Consider the following 20,691-nt stretch of genomic DNA (forward strand, 5'->3'; position numbering starts at 1 on the left):
ACAGAGGAGGGAACCACACAAAACCATGAACTGGACACCATTGATCCCCCTAGGGTAAGGGCTATGCACTCCACATCTTACTAGGCAAGCACAACAACACGCACAAGGCTCAAGCAGCCCTTGGGTTAACAGGCCAGGAACCAGAACCCACAGGGGCCCAGGGATTGGCCAGAGAGGATGGCACTCACCGTTGGTGTGGTCAAGGCAGCCTGGCCAATCAGGTAGGAGTTAGAGACAGACATGCTGAGGCCCAGCCCAGTGCCCGCCTCCTCCATGGCCACCAGCGACGGCTGGAGGTGGCAGGAGAGGGAGGAGGAAGAAGAGGAGGAAGGAGAGGAAGAGTGGGAAGCCTAATAAGATGGGGGAAAGCGGAAGAGAAGAGACAGAGAAGGGCAAGGAGAAAGAAAAAACAGCAGAAAAGAGAGAAAAGAGAAAGGGACAAAACCAGGTTAAGGAAGCAGAAGCTGAATGTTTGCTTTTAAAAGGACAGAGGAAAAAAGGAAAACCTCCCTAGATCAAAGTGTGTGTGTAATGTCTGATTGAACCCATTTGTGCAAATATCAGGTCATGGTCTGGAGAGTTCCCAGATCTACCGGGGGTGGAGGTGAATCTAAAGAAGAAGAAAAATCCACAGTGAGCATTGAGGACGTTTCCATCGAGAGACTGGCGAGGAACCGGATTAATACCATTTGGCAGGTACATGTCTCTCTCTCCTGGCTCCCTCTCCCCGGGGCCCCCCCCTCTCTCTCTCTCTCTCTCTCTCTCCGGGCCCTCTCTCTCTCTCTGGGCCCTCTCTCTCTCTCTCTCTCCGGGCCCTCTCTCTCTCTCTCTCTCCGGGCCCTCTCTCTCTCTCTCTCTCTGGGCCCTCTCTCTCTCTGGGCCCTCTCTCTCTCTGGGCCCTCTCTCTCTCTCTCTCTCTCTCTCTCTCTCTCTCTCTCTCTCTCTCTCTCTCTCTCTCTCTCTCTCTCTCTCTCTCTCTCTCTCTCTCTCTCTCTCTCTCTCTCTCTCTCTCTCTCTCTCTCTCTCTCTCTCTCTCTCTCTCTCTCTCTCTCTCTCTGGGCCCTCTCTCTCTCTCTGGGCCCTCTCTCTCTCTCTCTCTCTCCGGGCCCTCTCTCTCTCTCTCTCTCTCCGGGCCCTCTCTCTCTCTCTCTCTCCGGGCCCTCTCTCTCTCTCTCTCCGGGCCCTCTCTCTCTCTCTCTCCGGGCCCTCTCTCTCTCTCCGGGCCCTCTCTCCCCGGGCCCGCTGTCCTGACCTGATACTCTGGACGTTGTCTGGAGTTCAGACATGAAGACACTCAAGATAGCTAGATAATGCCAGTATAAAGGAAGCTAACTGAGTCCATTTGATCAAAAGTTCAGTAGCAAATAGGGTTAGAAAGGCGTGTTGGAGAAAAGCTGAAAGAGGCAGCCAGTAAAAGACTCTATTAAATGACTATTGTTGTTGAAGTGGTTCACAGTGTGAATAAAAGTGTTATTCTGTTAAGAAGCACTCTGTTCCTGGAGCGACACAATCACCCCAAAATCAAGTGATCTCCACAGGTCATATTTATTTGATGTGGCGGTCTCTCCTCTAAGCCCTCTTACAACTCTGAGTCATTATAGAAACGAGGCCAACTTACGATCAAACTCTGAACACACACACACACACACACACACACACACACACACACACACACACACACACACACACACACACACACACACACACACACACACACACACACACACACACACACACACACACACACACACACACACACCAGCAGCAGATGAAATTACTTTGAGGGAGGACAGCCCTGTATAAAGTTGCCAAAGCGTGTAAGCCTGGTACATGGATTTAAGGAGGAGGCAAACAGGCTTATTCTGCTGGGCCCACCAGCTCATCAGGCTCCAAACATGAGGCCAGATTAGGCTTACAGCGGCAACAGATTTTTAAATATACATATATAAACTGTATATATACACTGGCTGAGGATCAAAAGTGACAGTAGCCCTTTGCGTCCACAGCCGGGATGGCAGAGGGGGCTTCATGACCAGGCTTCATCCGTCTCCTCTCCAGGACTTGGGGACAACACTATAAATATGTTTTCTTGGCTCGTCTGTCCATGGCAATAATGTCAATGTCACTGCACGTTACCGGTTAAAAAGCCAAACGTCCCCATCTATCCAACTGTGGATGTGTGTGTTCATCTCTCCCACTGTGGATGTGTGTGCGTGTGTTCATCTCTCCCACTGTGGATGTGTGTGCGTTCATCTCTCCCACTGTGGATGTGTGTGTTCATCTTTCCCACTGTGGATGTGTGTGTGTGTGTGTGTGTTCATCTCTCCCTCTGTGGATGTGTGTGTTCATCTCTCCCCCTCTGTGGATGTGTGTGTTCATCTCTCCCTCTGTGGATGTGTGTGTGTTCACCTCTCCCACCTCTGGGACCACTGAATCAGCCTGACCACCATCTGACCACCATGCGGGGGCCCGATAAGAGCCAGCCGTATCGCCCTAGGCGACAGCTGATTATCAACACACGACGGACAGATGTGAGAGAGATTAAACAAGGGGGAGATAAATAACACCATAAGAGAGAAGGAGTGAAGAACTTTGTTTAACTAGTGGAATTGCACTAGGGATACTAGTGGAATTGCAGTTTTGCAAGCCATTAAATCGATATTTTCCGTTCTTCCTTACTTGGGAGTAAATTAAGCGTACAAAGGAGTTGCAGTAGGCTTTCTTGCGTCATTTCATCGAGGCACGCCCCCTTTTGGTCGTCATATCTCAGGATTCTGACCGATGACCGACTCGTTGTGTATTGATGCCCACAAAGACAAACGGGAACGCCATAGGTGCTACATGCCAGCAAATTACATCACAAGAGCAACTTGTGCGGGTGGTGTACGAGGCATCTCAAACACACCATCTGTCTTTCTCTCTCTCCCCCAGAATGAAAGAAAAAAAAACGGATCCGTAGGCTTCCACTTTAACTCACAGAATCGATGCGCCAGGAACATAATACACTTACTGGTATTTAAATGACACTAGAACAGGTCACGCGTCACATCCGTGATGAACCCTGTCATTAGATGGACCAAAACCAGCCCTTTCATGGATACATCTCATGCATCTTTTGTACTGAAGAGAGTCTCCATACGAGGTCTGGAGGTGTCCCTGTGCGTGTGAGCTCTTACCAGCTGCCTCTGCTTGGGGGGCAGGGCGGGGGGCAGCACGGGCTCGTGCACCGAGTCGGTGCTGCTGAACGAGTCGTTGAAGCCGCACACCTCCTGGAAGCGCTTGTTGCGCTGCTCGTAGATGCTCTCGCTCTGCGGCATCTTGTAGAAGACGGAGGGCTGCGGCTCCGAGTAGTCCTCCACAAACTGCATGTACTGGAGGACTAGAGGGAGGAAGGAAGGGTGGAGGAGGAATGAGCTTCAGCTGGGCTCATGGGCTCCCATGACATCACCGCTTTGGTTGACATCACCGTTTGCAATGAGGTCTCTGGCTCGGATCGCCCATGTCGGTTCTACACTACGCAAAATAGAACTAAAAGATAAAAAAAAATGTATTCAAATGCAACTAATGGGATGAGATCATAGTAGGGGAACCACCTTCTATTTTTGGCAAGCGAATGAGATGACATGTACGCAAGCAGAGGCAATAATGTGATCCGGGCGTGGACAGGAAGTGAGCTCACGGTGCCCTCTGCCCGGGCCTAGAGAGCCCATTGTAGAACATCCGGGGGTTCACTTCCTGCTTCTATTCACAGAGTGAGCTGCCCTTTAATGAAAATTAAATGCTCAAAATGACCCGAAATGTCTTGGCAATGGCTCACTCTATTGAAATGGTGCCATTCACCCTTTAACACTTCCCACAATCACTCACTGTGTTTGCTCTTCTTCTCGGGCAGCGGCGGGGGGCTGGAGGGCCGGTCGCCGTGCTCGCTGGCCAGGTACTGCGCCACGAAGGCCCCCCCGTTGCTCTGGGGCATGGGCGAGATGGGCGAGAAGAGCGGGAAGGGCGGCGTGGGGTTCAGCTCCTCCTCCGACAGGTTGTCGTACTGCGAGGGGTAGCGTTCGTACAGCAGCCGCGCCCCCATCCCGTCGGGGTAGGGCGAGGCCTGGGCGCTGCGCCGCTTTTTCTGGGGCAGGGCGGGCGGCGCGCTGACGCGGGCCAGGGGGTTGTTCTTGGTGGGCTGCGGGGTCCAGTACTCGGGCGTGTGCTGCGGGGGCGGGGCACTGAAGCGGGGGTGCGTGGGGTGCTGTCCCGGGACGGGGGAGGAGGAGGAGGACTCGTTGTGGGACTCGGGGAGGGGGCTGAGGCAGCCGCCGGCCGGGACCTGGGGCAGGGGGTCCCCGGCCGACAGGTCCTGGTGGAGGAAGTCGTAGTCCGGGTCGTAGGTCTCCGTGTTGTCTGGGAGGGAGAGGGGGGACAATGAACAGCCACTGAAAAACACTGAACACATGGGATCATCAAACTGATTCAACTCAAGCGTCGGGATGGCACAATGCCAACGTTAATTTTATTATTCATATCGTCAGTAACATTGCCAAACACTGTTTGCAAATAATCAAGGCCAAAAATTTAGCAAAGTTATTATTACTCTCAACTACTTAATTAGACATTCACAAGACATTTCCCCCCTTGTCCTATCAGAGTTTAGCACACATTGAAGCCATATTGTCCATTAACAGTGACAGACAGGGTATTGCACAGGGCCTATTTCCGATGTTGTTGTGATTATACTTTTGAATGTACTCAGGGACCAGCCGGTCCACTCATCGTCCTGGGGGCGTGTCCTACCGAGCGTCTCACAGCTGGTGTTGCGGGAGCACTGCCCGCTGTCCTGCTCCAGGGAGGACAGCTGCTCCTCCGACTTGCTGAGCTTGCCCATGCTGCTGCAGGGCGAGAGGCGCGGGGACTCGCCACCGTACGACTGGCTGCCCCCCGAGAAGCGCCTCTGGAGGAACTCCTGCTCGTAGTCGTGCGGCTGTACGGGAACAGGAGGAACGTCACAACACTGTCCCAACACACACGTCTGGTCCACGGCAACACTTTTCAGCACCCATTCTCATTGAGCCATGGTCCTTTAGTAGATGCTTTCATCTGAGTTGACATTTCAACATGACTAACAGGGCGTTTTAGATGCCTACTGAGAGGTTGAGGACAGTCACAAAAGAGTTGACCACCTTAGCCTGTGCATTATCATTCCCATAGGTCAGATTGAAAATATACCAAAAAAGAACCCATATAAGCCATCAAAGACATTGTATTCCAATGAGGGATAGGGATAGGTACAGTGCTGGTCGCTTTGCTCATGAGCAAGAAGTCTCAGTAACTGTTCTCAGGCCACGCATGGATTGGCTCAAATTAAAGAATGGTGAAACAGATGGGGAATGCTTCACCAATTTAATGAATACGGGGGTAAGGCTGAGTTGGGCGGCTGAAAACCCTTTTGAACACACTGCGAAGGCAACCGTGCTCCAGGATTGCACTCACATTCCAGCAAAACGACATTATGCAACGCTTTCTCAAGATTACATCAAGGACATATGCCTCTCATTACAACGTTGCCATGAATGGAACCTGCTGGAAATAAGCTTTATACTGAATCAGGCCAGTTTCAAATTGTAACTTTGTTACCTTTAGTACATTCCTGCATCATAAAAAATAAATACAATGAAATGCATGTTCATTCAGCGGACCCAAAATAAATGTTCTTCTTCTGGGACTATTTCAAGATTAGTATCATTTTTTTTTTTTTTTTTTTTTTTACCACATGACCTGGAGTGCATGCTTATGTGTTACCTGTCTGTGTACACTACAGGGAAGGCTGGAGCCACGGCTCATGGGAGCCACCACCGCCACCCTGGTGGGCGAGGGGGCCGACTGACGCTTCTTAGGAGGCAGGGCCGGCGGGGGACTGGGGAGAGAGGGCCGTCACATAACATCAGGCCTGGAAGCCTTACAACACCAGCATCCTCACAGTCCCATGGGACGCAACTCAGGCCCAAACAAACCACACACGTGTGCACACTTACACATTGACACGCACACACACACACACACACACACACATAACACCTCTTGGACACGGGTTACGACGGGATGTGTATGGCCTGTGTTAGCGTCAGACAAAAAAACAAACAAAAAAAACGTTTCTTGCGTATCAAACTTCTCCAGTCAAGTTCATTGGGCGTAACAGCGTTTGCCATGACATAAAGATCAGTCGGGGAAACAAAGAACACACTCATGCACTGGACTGGTCTTCTCTTCTGATTGGATGAGGTAAGGCATCACATTGGGGGGGCCAATCAAACATGCATGTCAAAGCACGCTCATCAAATCAAAAGGCTGGATTTGTCCGGGGGGGTTGGGGTGGGGGGGGGGGGGAGCAGGACTTTTTGATGAGGGCAGTATGACTGGTCACGATGGAAAGGTGTGATCCCATTGGCCCACATACTTCTCCTTCTGTGTGGACCTCCTCTGGCCAGCGTCAGCACTCAGCTGAGCTCTGTGGTCAGACACAGACAACAACCCCAGACAACAACCCCAGACACAGACAACAACCCCAGACACAGACAACAACCCCAGACACAGACAGAGCAGAGGGAGGAAGAGAGGAGCACAGACCACTTGATCAGGCTGGAACGCAGGAAAACACTAACTTTACATCTAAACCTTCTGTCATGTATGAACAAATTCATAATCATCACACACGATTTTATCATCATGTGTGAATTCTGTACGGTAGGCTATGAAAAGCCAGCAGATGACCACAGAGAGCGAACAGGGAGATGGAATAGAGATCAGGAATTTTAAGATGACTAGATAGCATGCACATATTGTTTGACCACAATTCAGACCAGAAAGATATAGCATATCAAGTAGACAACCTGGAACTGTAATGGCGCGTTTCCATCGGCAAGGGCGGTTCGGTATGAATAGGTGTGGCACGGTTCGCGTTTCCACAGCCAAAAGTAGGCGGGGTTTCGGACTTAGCTGTGATTAGCTGAACTTATCTCTCAGTACTCCTCCGTTGAGGTACTGAGACATCTGAAATGGAGCCAACTAATTTGAGCTACACACGCCGTCCGTTGATTGGTCAACAGCATCGTCACTTCCGTGCGACAGGGGGGATAATAACAAACAAACACATTACCCGCAAGGTATTTATGGACGACAGCGAAAGCCTTGTTTATTTAGGAAAGTGTCACACAAAAGTTTGCCGACCTTCTTGGACGTCCTACATTGTTGCTCTTTGTTCATTGTGCACGTTCTTCTTTTTCCTTGGATTTATTAGCAGGCTACACTGTGTCGGGCTGCTATGAGGTAGCTGCCGCGGCTATCACCATCCGGCTTAAACCCTGCCCTACCATAAGGGTACTGTCAGCGGTGGAAACGCGAGCTGTAACTGAGCTGGGCCAAACCGCACCTTCACTACTGGGCCAAGGCGTGCTGGGCCGAAGCGCACCCGTCAGTGGAAACACACCGTTAGTGAGCGCTGGTACACTCAGGTGGGGAGAGAACGCTGACTGTTACACCCTGCATGACCACCTTTTCTTACTTAACTGGATCAGACACAGATCATTGAATCAACCTGATACTCAAACACTAGTCATAAACGTCATCATGGTTTTGTTTATATTTTGTAGCCACTAGCCACAATTCAATCAAGGTTACAAAATATTACTCCTGAATGGAAGGAAATGATGAAAAATATATAAAAGGAATTTGAACGGAAAAGAGCCTGTTGATCTTAGCTTATATGATTCAGTAACATATGAGTCAACACTTTTATCCCCACACCTACCCGAAAAACAAACAAACAAACCAACCATTATTAACCATGTTGCAATAATTCCAATGAACACAAACCTATCAAAACATCTAAAGAACAACAGGATTAGAGTGTATTAATCCCCACATTCCTCTTGGCTACAGTTGCACATGCTTCTCACCTCAGCTCTGCCATCTTGGCCTCAGGGAGGGGGGGTTTGGGCGGGGCCACGTCGTCGTCGGGTGCATCAGACGCAGCCTCTGAAGGCGTCTCCTGGGCGGGGGACTGGATGGTGACCTCAGGCTCCTGGTCCGTCAGGGACACCTCGGATGACGCGCTGCTGGAGGGACGGACGGAAGGATAAACAGACCGAAGGATGAACAGACACGTCTGTCTGAATGTGTGCGGATGTCTGGGGCACACCAGTGCGTTTGTAAAGGGCCCCGGCGTGGACTCACCTCTCTGCCGTGGGCGCGGGGGGGACTGGTTTATTGGGGGTGGTGGGCGAGGGCTGCTCCTGTTTCTCGATGGTCAGTTTGACCAGCTCCTGATCACACGACATATGCACACATACAACGGTCATGTGAGGATATGTAAATTATTTTTTTTGATTCAGCGATCCTAGACACTTTTATCAAGGTGACTTCAAAGTTGACTGGATTCCCGAGCCAATCAAAGGTGCGTGAAATGAAACATTTCTCATTGGCGGAGGACGTAGGGTTGTTTTGAGCCAGTACATTTCTTTGATGAGCAGGTAGGGTGTGGGCAGCGGGTTAGGTGATGGGAGGGGACTCACCTTGACTCCGTCCAGCACCGCCTTGATGACGGTGGTGACGGCCACCACGTTCTCCTTGTCCTCCAGGTCGATGCCGTCCAGCATCACCTGGTCGGACCAGCGGATGAGGTTGGCCAGACTCTGGTACACTCGGTTGTGACACGAGGACAGCGCCGAACTGCAGAGTGCGTGCATATAGGTATGAGTGTATGTGTCAGTATTTGTATGAGTATGAGTGTATGTGTGAGTGTGAGTATGTGTATAAGTATGAGTATGAGTGTATGTGCGAGTGTGAGTATGTGTATGAGTATGAGTGTATGTGTGAGTGTGTGTATGTGTATAAGTATGAGTATGAGTGAATCAGTATGTGTGCGAGTGTGAGTATGAGTGTTTGGAGAAAAGGGAAATTAATAAAAACAAAAAAACATTATAAAGACGACCTAAACCAACTTTCCCATATATATCTAATAACTATAAATAATGAAGAACAACAGGAAGACGGCACTGGATAACCAGGTAACATCCACCTCTTGAGCAGGGTCGACCTGGTCAACAAAACAAGTAGACAAGGAAACCCTTTGGTGGGGCCGCCAGCCAGAGCAGGGGCCAGCCCAGTCTGGTGCTGAACTAAAGAATGCTTATCAGGACAAAGGAGGTGTGCTGGAGGTGCTGCTGCTCTAGTCAATAGTGCTGGAGGACCGCTGGCTGCAGGGTGTGTCCGTGGTGCCTGTCTCCACACGCCAAGGCACATTCACGCGCCGTTCCTGCCCCGACACGGCACCCCATTCCAGCCCCGCAGAACAACGCCGGTACAGGAAGAAGGCTCCAGTTGGGGAGGAGTTAAGAGACTGATGGTAAAGGATAGGGAATGCTCAATACCATGCCAAAAACGCTCTTCTTCTTCTGAAAAGAAGCCCTAAACAAACTTTTAAATATTTAAAGAGCAGTTAATAAAACATTATAGGACCCATGAATAATATAACTAATCTATAGGAGCAAACCAAAAATCAATACACACAAACACTAAGGCAAAAGAGCTCTTTGGTGAGACTCCCAGCATGGACCCAGTTTCTTGGTCAGCCATTGTCAAAGGCGGCAACAGCAAAGGGTGAATTTACTTTAATTGTTCCGCATCTCCAGTAGATTTAGCAAATTGGACAACAATTATTAATGTACATGCATTTAGTTACTATTGGTACTAGTCTCAATGGACGGTTGGGAATTGACATGTTAGCTCAGAGGCTAAAGTCCAAAACACCTGGGTTTTTCCAAAGAAGGTTATGAGCCATTCTACTACATGATTTGGGATGTCTTGTGGCTGCAGGAGCCAGGGCAAGCCCCTTTCAGATACCTCTCAACCACTGTAGTCGCACTTCAACCCTGCTACATCAACCACTGCTAAATACAGGACAGAGGAAGCACACCCACAAACACACCCACATCTCTGGCCTGCATGCCAGAGAAGGCACTGATTGACGTTGCAGAGACAAAAGGGAAGAAAAGGGAGAGAGGTTCCAACACGTCCAAACTCAGACAGAGAAAGAGAGAGCGAGAGGGAGCGAGAGGGAGCGAGTGAGGGAGCGAGAACGTGAGCGTGTGCGAGGGCGAGTCAGAGGGAGAGCACGGAGAGGGAGAGAGCGAGGGCGTGGGAGAGCGAGGGAGTTAGAGTCCAATCAACCAAGTCAGTGCATTCTACTACATGGTGAGGAAGAAGTGTAAGACAAACAAATGAGTGAGAGCAGTATAGTCAGGTTAAACATTGAACCGGGGAAATACCCGACTACACTGTGTGACACTTCCAGGAATACTACCTGGATGTTGAGTCTACTCTGATCCTATCATATCACATCTCACCTGTGTATAGTCGCTGCTAAACCAAAAGATAACATCTAATTTTGCACCATTTAATTTAAATATTTCATACTCAGGTCGTATATACCTTCCTTTAGGAAGGAGAATGGTTCTAATAATAATCAAATATATTTTTTTAGGGTTTTTTCTGAAACTGTTAAATCAGATAAATTCCCAGATAACCCAAATCCGTGATTTTAAGTACAAATGGTCAAAATATTTTTTTATATTTATGCATCAATCGATAAATCTCTGGATCTGGGGGTAAACGGAAGAATTATTTCATCACATTTTATGGTCACCTCACCAAACCAATGGTGCTACCAAAAGGCTGGCCAGTCAGAAGACATTACTAGTTCCATTGTCCCACTGACTGACCAATTCCAAGAAATGACGTCCCCCCTACCAACTCCACACACAACTAGGGAGTCAAAGTACAATGAGGAAGTAGAGAAAGAGACTCTTGGATGTAGGTTTACCCTGCATCACACACCCTTTAATAGCTTCTCAGACCTCATTCAAACAAAGGATGCATACAGGTTCCTGGTATTGTTGGTGTTATAAATACAGGCCTCAAAATTAACGGTTGCCTGCTTGCCCGGGGCAGAGGATCTCTGTGATCGGGCAGTTTAAATGGGACATGTAGTCCTCCTATATCGTGGGAGCAGAACTTTCTACAGCGCTGTGTGTTGGTTTTCGGTAAAACAGGAGAATAAGAATCATAACATATGAATAAATAATGACACCTGAAATTTAGGCGCGATATGAAACAAAAAGGTAAAGGATGTTACCGTGGGTCCGTCTTGACAGCGGGTAAAGTTAACAGATTGCGGTTTTGACCACCCAGCAATCGGATTCATCAACACAATTTCACTACATTACGGGTGTAGTATGTTGAGGACAGTTAAGGACACCGTATCGACAAAAATCTAAACGACATGTCGCTATCGATATCTGTGGGAGAACAGCACTTAAATCTACGTTCCGGCTGGTATCTGTTTTAGGGTCTGTCTAGAAATGACACCCCACAGACTTCACGTGGAGATGTTTCAGGAAAGAAATCACCACAAATCAATAAAAATAACCTTTGTCATTCTGATTGCTGTAGTAGTTGCCAATGATGGGCTGTTACTACAGGTGATTATTTGCTGATCATTTTGCATTATAGCGAATCGGGATGCAATAAATAGTTTGAAATATTCACCAAAAATCTATAAAAATAAATGTTGTCATTCTGATTGCTGTAGTAGGCCAGGTATGAATATATTAATTAATGAATTGTGAGGCACTAGTGTTCCTTCTGTTGGGCTAGCTTATTATAATTCCACAAATACTTGTTGGTTTTATACATTTTCATACTAGGCCTACATTTTCCACTCTGGGAAAGTATGTTTTGCTATTGGGCGAGTCAATCTGAAAGCTTAATGTCAAGGTCTTCACTTGCAGTCTGATCAAATGTGCTTGATAAGCCTAAAATAAAAATAGACTTGTAAGTAGATGCTTCCATGGTAATTGAACTAATACAGGGGATATAAAAACAGCTTTTTTTGGCTTGTGCACAATGGAAATGGGAATATTGCTCTTTAATTGGAATGAACAGTCTCTAGTAAGTATGCAGAAGCCAAGCCTACAGAGCAGAGGGACCAGAACAGCGAGCAGAGCCCCATGAATCCAATAACCTCGCCCTCAGCAACACCTTTGAGCAACAAGTGGGTTTGCATCAGATTGACCAAGGCATGACAAACAAACAAGCTAATTATCATATTGCCGCCACGCCCATCAACCCTAGAGAGATAAGAGCACAGGCGGCTGCTTTGGAGCAGCACTTTATAACCGTGCATGTAATTAAATATCCCCTTCAACTTCCCTTTACGGTTAATATCAACGCCAACTTGGTATATTTGGGAACATTTTATGATTTGATCATATGTTATCTGGGACTTTGAGATGGAGGGAGAAGAACAGGGTTGACTGAACACAGCGTCAGACAGTACAAGGAGCTGGGGAGAGGGTCACCTGTGCTGAGTCCGAGCCTCCGCCTGCACCAGAGGCAGGATGGCCTCCAGGACCTTGCTGGCCGACCCGGGAAGCATCTCCAGCACCTTCTTCTCCACCACCATCTTGTCCACGATGGTCTTGAAGTAGCGCAGGGCACTCACCACGTCCTTCTCCTGCTCCTCCAGTCGGCTCACCTTCTGCAAAGAAGAGGGTTCCACGTCACAGAAGGGCCTGTTGGGGAAGAGGTGCACAGGCCGGCTGCTCCACAACAGCCTTTGGAACGGTCAGTGTTGTGTTATGGAACGTGCACTGTTGCCAGAATAGGCCAGACTTCCCACCCAATCTGGTGACCCTGTGCAGCATACCGTTGTCCTTCTGTACATGGAATTTATTCCAACAAGACGAGGGACATCCAAGTTCTACAAATACACACAGTAGTAATGATGAGCACAAAAGAGTTAAAGTAACAAGGGTAAGACACAGAATAAAATATATTGAAAATGAAGCGCGTGAAGGTCAATTATGGTCACATTTCCATACAAAGGGCATTTTCATAATAGCTTTGACAAACGCATTATCCCCTATGACAACTTGAATTATACACTTGGGCCTGGCACAATGCAGAAACAATTACTACCCAAAAATAGACGAGCAAACACAATAGGACAGATAGTTGAATCTTGCATTAGTATTGCCATATACAGGCCAACACAGAGCTGTAAATTGTGTTTATTCCTTATATTCTTCTCGCAGAGATTTGGCTCGAGGACAGGACATGCCTTGAATGCTAACTAGTGCTTTCCACTTTGATAACAAGGTGTACTCTGGGTGATATGAAGCAGCTTGATTCAGTCACAATGGTGAAACACACACCATGCCATCAGAGCTTCAAATGAACAGAGGTGGAGACCATGCTGCTTTCAGCCTGATCGAAGCATGGCTCCAGAGGAAAACTTAACAAAGTGATATTATGGTAGAAGGCATGCTTTAATAGCAGAGCTCCATGCTAATGCTAAGGGCGCCTTCAAACCCCTGCTGACCCCACTCATCTGAGAGGGTTTGTGCGTTCGAGCTGCGGCGAAGCAAGCCGCTGGGGTTCGGAAAAAAAATAATTCGCATTTGGCCTGCGACGGAAAGTTTAAACAGAATCAACTTCTGGAGAAACGCAACCCGAAGTCACGCTGCGGTGGCCAATCACGTCAGCCGGCGTTAAGACCGGAAGTCTCCCCCCACGGGAATGACAACCTTGTTAGACGAGAGGCGGATGGCGGACGTGTCCTCCTCTCCAGAGCTGTACAACGCATGAGGGGGGGGTTGTAGTTCACAACATGACGTCGAACACACAGGCCATGAAGTGACACCCCCTCACCACCGCAGCAGTCTGCGCTAATTGCTGCAAAGCCTTATTTGGTCTGAATGAGCCCCAACTTCTCATCCCACTATCCATTAATCATCTATTCACCAAGTAGCGTGACACAGAACCACACGTTTACTGCACCAGGAGCCTTTAAGCGGGCAGTGTCTTCTCCATAGGCTCAGGAGATGGTCACACTGTAGCAAGGGCTTTAAAGCAACAACTAAAAGCAACAGCAACAGTCCATTCACAAAACCTCCAGGTTCCATTGGTGTCATGTGTCCGGCCACCTGCCGTCTCATACGGCCAGCGGTCACAATGCCTGTGTGACAGTGTGGGAACCAACAAGGAAGGGGACAGACACACACAGACACACACACACACGCACACACGTGCGTAAGAGCCTACCCGAAGCACAGGCCAGGAAACCTACCGTCCTTTATTAAAAAGGTAAACAAACGCTGACAATAGTCAGGGAACATTTGGGTCTTCTACCCACAGTACCCCAAGTACTGTACTACTAACAGTACTAAACCATGTTATACACACACGACGCAAAGCACACTCAAATACAGGCCTTTTAATACCTTGTTGACAGGTTTCTCTGCACTCTTGACCGCTGGCTCGGGCTGCAGCAGCTTGCCCTTCTTGGACGGGGTCCTCTTGATTTTGGGAGAGTGGAACTTGTCCATCAGCTTCATGGTGAAGGAGGAGAGGTGGGACCGCTGGGAGTCTGGGGAGAAGAGGAAGCACAAAAGGAACAAGGGATGACTAAAGGTTCCAGGATTGATCAATAACGCAAATACAGACACAGAGGGTGGACAAGCAGTAAGAAATACCAGAGGATACATTACATTCATAATTCATGGACGATAATCCCTTCCAATATCAATCAAATCAATTATTTTTGTGAAATAATTTTGCATCCGTTATTTCAAATTAATAGCACACTATTAAAATAAGATATGAAAGAAGAACCCATTCTTCATTGTCTGCTACCTCTTCCATTATCATTCCCCCTGAGCTTCGCACAACGGCTGCAGAGATAAATGCTCTGCACAGGAGCGAGTAAACACATAACCAGCCGAGACACCAGATGAGACACACCAGACAAGTTCACTGGTTGGTTTCCCGGTGTCTGCAGTTCGCAGACAGCCATGAACAAGACGGTTCATCCCTCAATGACCCGTACCTCTGCATCTACAGGGATGGTTTGGGATTAAAGTGTATCTAATCAAAGACCCATCATAGGGGCCTACTCAACGTGCTACTAAAAACAGCCCATTTTAGCCCATGTGTCTTACATTTGGGCTCATCCAGTGTTCTTCGTTTTTGCATTTCTAATCCTCATCATCCCTCAAAATCCTTCAAGACTTTCGAAGGCCTGCAGAGGCTAAAGACAAATCTTTGCCTTCTGTGCAGGATGCCGGTCAAAGTCATTCGACTGTCGACATCAGGCACCCAACAACCATGAACCTTTCATCAACTTCTGATTTGCATCGTCAGAGAGATTCGTTTAACCCTTTGCATGGCAAAGTTATGGCTCTATTGTGAAGTCAGCCCTAAATAGCACAAAGGGCCTTATTATTTAACTTTATTTAATAACTTTCATCACAATTAATGTTGTAATGTAACTAACCAGCCAGAATTGTTGCCTGATAGAATTTTAAGTTGTCAATTCATTAAGCAATTTATTGTCACATCTCACCTTAGTTATTTAGGAAATTCAACCCAAAGATTTGTTTCAAATAAATTAAGCAATAAAGTACACATATAGCTAGAATGATATGTCTTGTTTTTCCATTATACTATACTGGCCAGACTAAAAAAACGGTTTGACTGGGGCGCACCATCCCCGCGCCTCTGGGATTTGCATCTCCTTTGCAACATGGCTACTAGTGATGAACGAATCGTTTGGGCCAACTTGTACGTCAGTCCGTATCTGGATTGGATGCTCATAACTTTATAGGGCCCCTTTTTGCTTCCTAATCTCAATAGCTCAAAGAGAGCAGATATATTTCAAATTAGTCTTGAAAATGATTCACGCATATCTCACAAATGCATTGATTATACATTTCTACGATGCCTTTTCAACAAGCCTTTTTGTTTTGCAAGCGAATATAGCCCAACTTAAATCACAGCGGTGTGTAAACCTCCATTACATCTTTTAATCAGACTTATATGGTGCGGCTGTTTGCCACAATACTATCCACTAAAATAAAATATAAATACATTTAATTCCAGCTAGAATAGCTGGTAAAATAGTTTTTTTTATTATTTTTACTTGCTGCCTTAATCAATTTTTACCCCAAACCTTAAGCTTTTGTTTCTTCCATAATAGTGGCTTGTTTAGAAATAACCTGAGAAGGCAGAGATTCTGCTCTTTTCAGGAAATATTAAAACATCCTCTTCCAGCAATAAGATAAACATCCTCTCCCCACCGGAACCTGTTGGGCTTTAAAACAAAGCACTTAATTATGGCTACTTTATTATCTCTACTTTCTGCCTTAAGCCAGTATGCACAGTTTGCTCTGACGGCTGATGTCACAGGAAGAAGTGAAGAGTCTATACATCATCTTTTCAAAAGGAAAGGCTGATGGGTGCATTGTTCTACTTGTGTTAGCTGCAATTTATTGTTTGCAGTTCTGGTTCCATTAAGGATAAACACAGGGTGTGATTTGTGCTGCAGTTTGTTTTACAATATGTCATCAGCAGGGTCTGCAGTATATGAACCAACCATTGATGCACCTTTAGCCGTATCAAGGGGTTAGGGTTTGTTAGCTATCACCAACCACTAACTATTATAGTACCACTGGTTGGTCATGATTAAGCAGCCTATAATTTGCATATTATCACTGCATGCTTTTTATTCACGACACTCTCTTTTGACTTCAAACTGTTCATTAAGGGTTTTTTGGGTACGTTTATTTGAGTGAAGCACAGATTTGTTCATTGAATCAGCCTGCAACATCATAAGAAACCCTCAGTCCCAACCCATCAACAGACTGTATCCAAGGAGGGACAAAAAGGATAAGAGGACTGAAAAGAGCTGGGAATTACCAACACATGGAGCATGGAGGAAGACATGCAGCCATCCTTTCCTCAGAGCTGTAGAATACATTTTAGAATAAGGCTCTTCTTTTTAGTATCTAGCCAGCGACCTGCCAGAGTGATTGCAGACACATCGAGAAACATCGGCAGCGTCGACTCGACATGTTATTTACAACACCCTAGGGCTACAAATACCTGGCGCAGTAGGCATGGAGGTGGCGTTGGCTCGTCTCCTCCACTATGTGGCTAAACACGTCAAGTTGATCAAAAGCTGTTCCTGCGCGTGCTTCCGCATATATTCAACAATCGCAGTCCAATAAGCCCCGTACACCCTCTGACCCTGTTAGGCTCTACTGCACGAGCATTAGTACAGAGGGCGCGGACAGAGCTGGCTCCCAACATCCAATAATACCAAATCCACCATCCCCTCCAAATCAACAAACAGGAAATACACTGCAGAGTCGAGAGCAGGCTTAGTTTCCATGGCCGGAGGCTAAGCATCAGTGACATCGGCAGAGAGCCAACCCGCAGATCGATACAGCTGATGCATCGTACATCACACCATCCTCCAACAGATTCATTGGAGATCAGTCGTACCAGCACACACACCCGCCTCGGTTCTGCGGTTTGTTGTTCTATACTCGCTCTCCTGTTCTGTGTGTTTATGGAAGCGTTAGTCACCCTAATGTTTAGTTATTCTGGAAATAACATTTTTACAATGCTACCTGACCCAGGGGAGAGCAGGCAAGCGACAGCAGCTAGTGAGTGAAGGAAGGTTTATGAGTGTGAGAGACAACGAGAGAGGCTGGTCATACATATGTTAAAGTGTGTCTTCGCAGTTCCCCTCCCGTGTCAATCCAGTCTCTAAGAGAGCCGGCCAGTCCACCTCCCTCCTTTAGACGGCCTGCCTTCAGTGGCCCACGCCACGGTAGGATTCGGAAAGTGAGCTCATTTCTTTGCAATGGGTAAGCAATAACTCAATGACTCAATGCAACTAGTCATGGCAAGAGACACGCAGACACACAGAGAGAGAGAGAGACACAGCCCACAGTTAGTCAAAACACACTATTCAGCTGGCCACGGCCCCAGTAAGTGTTGTTGTGCGTCTACACATGAACATGGGTTCGTCAGTGGGTTGGGGCCTAGCTGTAGGCATTGCCATTACGCAAACATTCAGGCACATTCTGAATGATAAACTTTTGTAGAGTTACCACTCCACTTTACAGTCCACAGTCACAAGTACGGTGAGCTCAGTAAGGGAGGAAAAATGACCAAATAAGGAAAAGCGTGTTGCATCACAGGGGTTTCCTTTTAACTATGCAGCGTGAAACCACAGGCGGGAGGGAGCAAGTCATTAGAAGTATTTAATAGTTTAAACACTTTTAATGCTGCGCATTGCCTTGGGTTCCTTTATAAAAAGGAGTCTAGTGCTGTCGAAACAACAAAGCTCTGGAGAGCTCTCTCGCACACAGCTCCATGGAGCATTTTAATCTGATCCATAAATACATAAGCTCATTTCTAGAAATAAAGCGAAAATGACAGACTTTGTTTTGTTAATAGCCTGGTGTGCCGATAACCCATCTGATCATAACAATGTTGCTGAGGATTAATATTATACTTTAGGAAATCATTAATTGAACAGCAATTCGGTTTCATTTGGTGCAGTTTTCAGATTATTTGACCTCAAGTAGTATTTTTTATGCCTGTCCCCTGGCTAAAGTCCTTGATTTACAGTGAAAATTGAAGCCCTGTATAATTGCTGATTAACTTCTACTTCAGGAGTTTATAACTATGAACCAGCTACTTCTTCCCAAAAGTGTACCTCAAGCACAATTTCGACATTTGCCACAAAAATCTCATGGATTCATAGTATAGGAAATAATGTTAATCGTTGAGAGCAGAAAACTCTGGTAATACGAGAAAATAGGTAAAAAATAAGAATGATTGACTGTGCCTTTATGCCTAGTTCAATATGACGCAATGATGCAGATTTACTGATAATGCCGATATAAATGCATGCAGATCGTATTGTGAGGTTAAGGTCTGGAGGATCAGGGAGTCCAGTTAAACCGCAGCTGGTCCAGGTCTGCCCAGTGAACCTGGCTCTGGTTCAGATCAGAGGGCAGGGTACGGCCAGGAGCCCGTAGAGACAGAGATATATGGGGAGAGGGCTGGGGCTTAGTATAACACACAGCTGTCACCTCCTGCTGAACTTTCCAAAGTAAGGGCTGTGTGTGCGTGTGTGGGCAACCACGGAGTCAACTCTTATCAATGCTTGTGCTACACAGCCATATTTGGAGAGTAGGCCAATACGAAGCACAAAAGATGTGCTGCCCTGTCAAGCACTGGGCAGCACTTTCTACATTACATTCAACAAGCGTAATGAGCAGTATTTATCGTGCTTTTCAATGCAGATGATGCAAAGTAGTCATATGCGTATGATGCTATACTAAAGCTGCTCACATACTTGTGTGCAGCTTTAGTGTGTGTTTTGCAAGCACAAACGCATGAGCAAAAGGACCATTAAAACAAAAGATTTACATAAAAGGGGGATTGAGGAATTGGTGTAGCATATAAATATCCATTGGCGTTGGGTTAATAGAGTGCGCTAGGGCGCCGCCCCTCCGTGAATTATTCACTTGAATATATCTGCCAACTATTAATCAACTATTATCAATACGAAATATATCAACTAAAATACATAGCGTTTATCCTCGTTTAATTGTGTGATATACTCATCACTGCCAGCAACCATTTAAAGCGTCTGACCGTCAATGATTTGGGCTAGGCTAGTTATTGGTCATTCGAAATAAATCCCTCCTCCAAGTCAGGGGCGCCGGCCACGTTGAAGTCAATTAAGCTTGCTAACTTTTTGCTGTCTATCAAGCAGAGACAGCTTTTCATTGGAGCAAGAAAATTTGCCCTCGGGTCGCACCAGTGTGCGCCCCAGGCCAATGGTATCGCTTTTCTTTTTTGTTATCACCACATGATTTGACAATTCAGCGAATCAATCAAATAGGCTACCTCCCTCAGCAGCATCCACGCAACACAACTATGTGTAGAGAAGAGATATATCGCTAACTAGCAGAGAGTTGTGAGCACTTTCCACCCTTTTCAGTGGAGGAATTGGACTCCCCTAGCAATGTTATACCAAAAAGGAGCAAGTAAGTTACATATTAATTTAGTCTTTCGGCCTGTAGCATATAAACAAAATGAAGCAACTGTCCCATATTTCTAACTGCATTTGAAGTAGACATTGAGACTCACAAAAAATGGACGCTATAGGACAGTACCGGTAAACATGATTTGTCTCAATATCAGAATAACCACAATGAGTCAAATAGCAATGGCTGGTGGAATAGACATAAAGTAGGTCTGTATATGCACGCAGTGTAAGCTTGTCCAGGCCCTGCAAGTCAGGATGTAGGCTATGAATCTGAATGAATAGTAGGTAAATAGGTAGTGGCCATCCCCAAAATGCACCAGAATACAGGAAATCAAATCTATGTATATATATATATATATATATTTTTTTTTTAAACCTCAGACCCCCAGACCCCAAGACCCCCTGTCTATTACTGTGCCCCACCAACATTTTTGATCACCAGCCGTCACTGTATACATCTATCATATGAGAGCATAGAAGTGTGTGAAGGAAACATGTTCAATGAGTAAGAAGGGCTGGTGTAACTAAGCATCAAGATGGTGGGGATGACACCAACAGCTAAACAGAGTTCTGGTCGCCGTTTGGTAGAGGATGTTAGTAGACGGCAAACTCTCCAAGGTGAAGTCCAGTGGCAGTCGGCAGGAACGATTAATAGGTTTTAAAGGCTGCACTGTTATTCATGAAAATAGCAATCCTTGATCTTTTATTGTGAAGATCGAACACATCTCTACTTG

General features: G+C 46.7%; 1 protein-coding gene across 3 annotated transcripts in view; it reads right to left on the reverse strand.

The window, feature by feature from the left end:
• rapgef1b (Rap guanine nucleotide exchange factor (GEF) 1b) overlaps positions 1-20,691 on the reverse strand; it is a 48,316-nt gene that overhangs the window by 11,402 nt on the left and 16,223 nt on the right. Inside the window, exons 2-12 of one of the 3 annotated variants that reach the window (XM_056579007.1) lie at positions 14,328-14,473; positions 12,405-12,583; positions 8,559-8,715; positions 8,221-8,309; positions 7,944-8,102; positions 6,446-6,496; positions 5,791-5,905; positions 4,786-4,972; positions 3,868-4,395; positions 3,177-3,379; positions 189-350 (exon numbers count right to left, since the gene is read on the reverse strand). In XM_056579007.1, coding sequence (XP_056434982.1) covers positions 189-350; positions 3,177-3,379; positions 3,868-4,395; positions 4,786-4,972; positions 5,791-5,905; positions 6,446-6,496; positions 7,944-8,102; positions 8,221-8,309; positions 8,559-8,715; positions 12,405-12,583; positions 14,328-14,473 — 1,976 coding nt within the window. The remainder of the gene's footprint in view (positions 1-188; positions 351-3,176; positions 3,380-3,867; positions 4,396-4,785; positions 4,973-5,790; positions 5,906-6,445; positions 6,497-7,943; positions 8,103-8,220; positions 8,310-8,558; positions 8,716-12,404; positions 12,584-14,327; positions 14,474-20,691) is intronic. The other 2 variants (XM_056579003.1, XM_056579006.1) reach the window with 2 other exon arrangements.

Source organism: Gadus chalcogrammus, chromosome 19, assembly GCF_026213295.1.
Source record: "Gadus chalcogrammus isolate NIFS_2021 chromosome 19, NIFS_Gcha_1.0, whole genome shotgun sequence".
Taxonomy (NCBI): Eukaryota; Metazoa; Chordata; class Actinopteri; order Gadiformes; family Gadidae; genus Gadus; species Gadus chalcogrammus.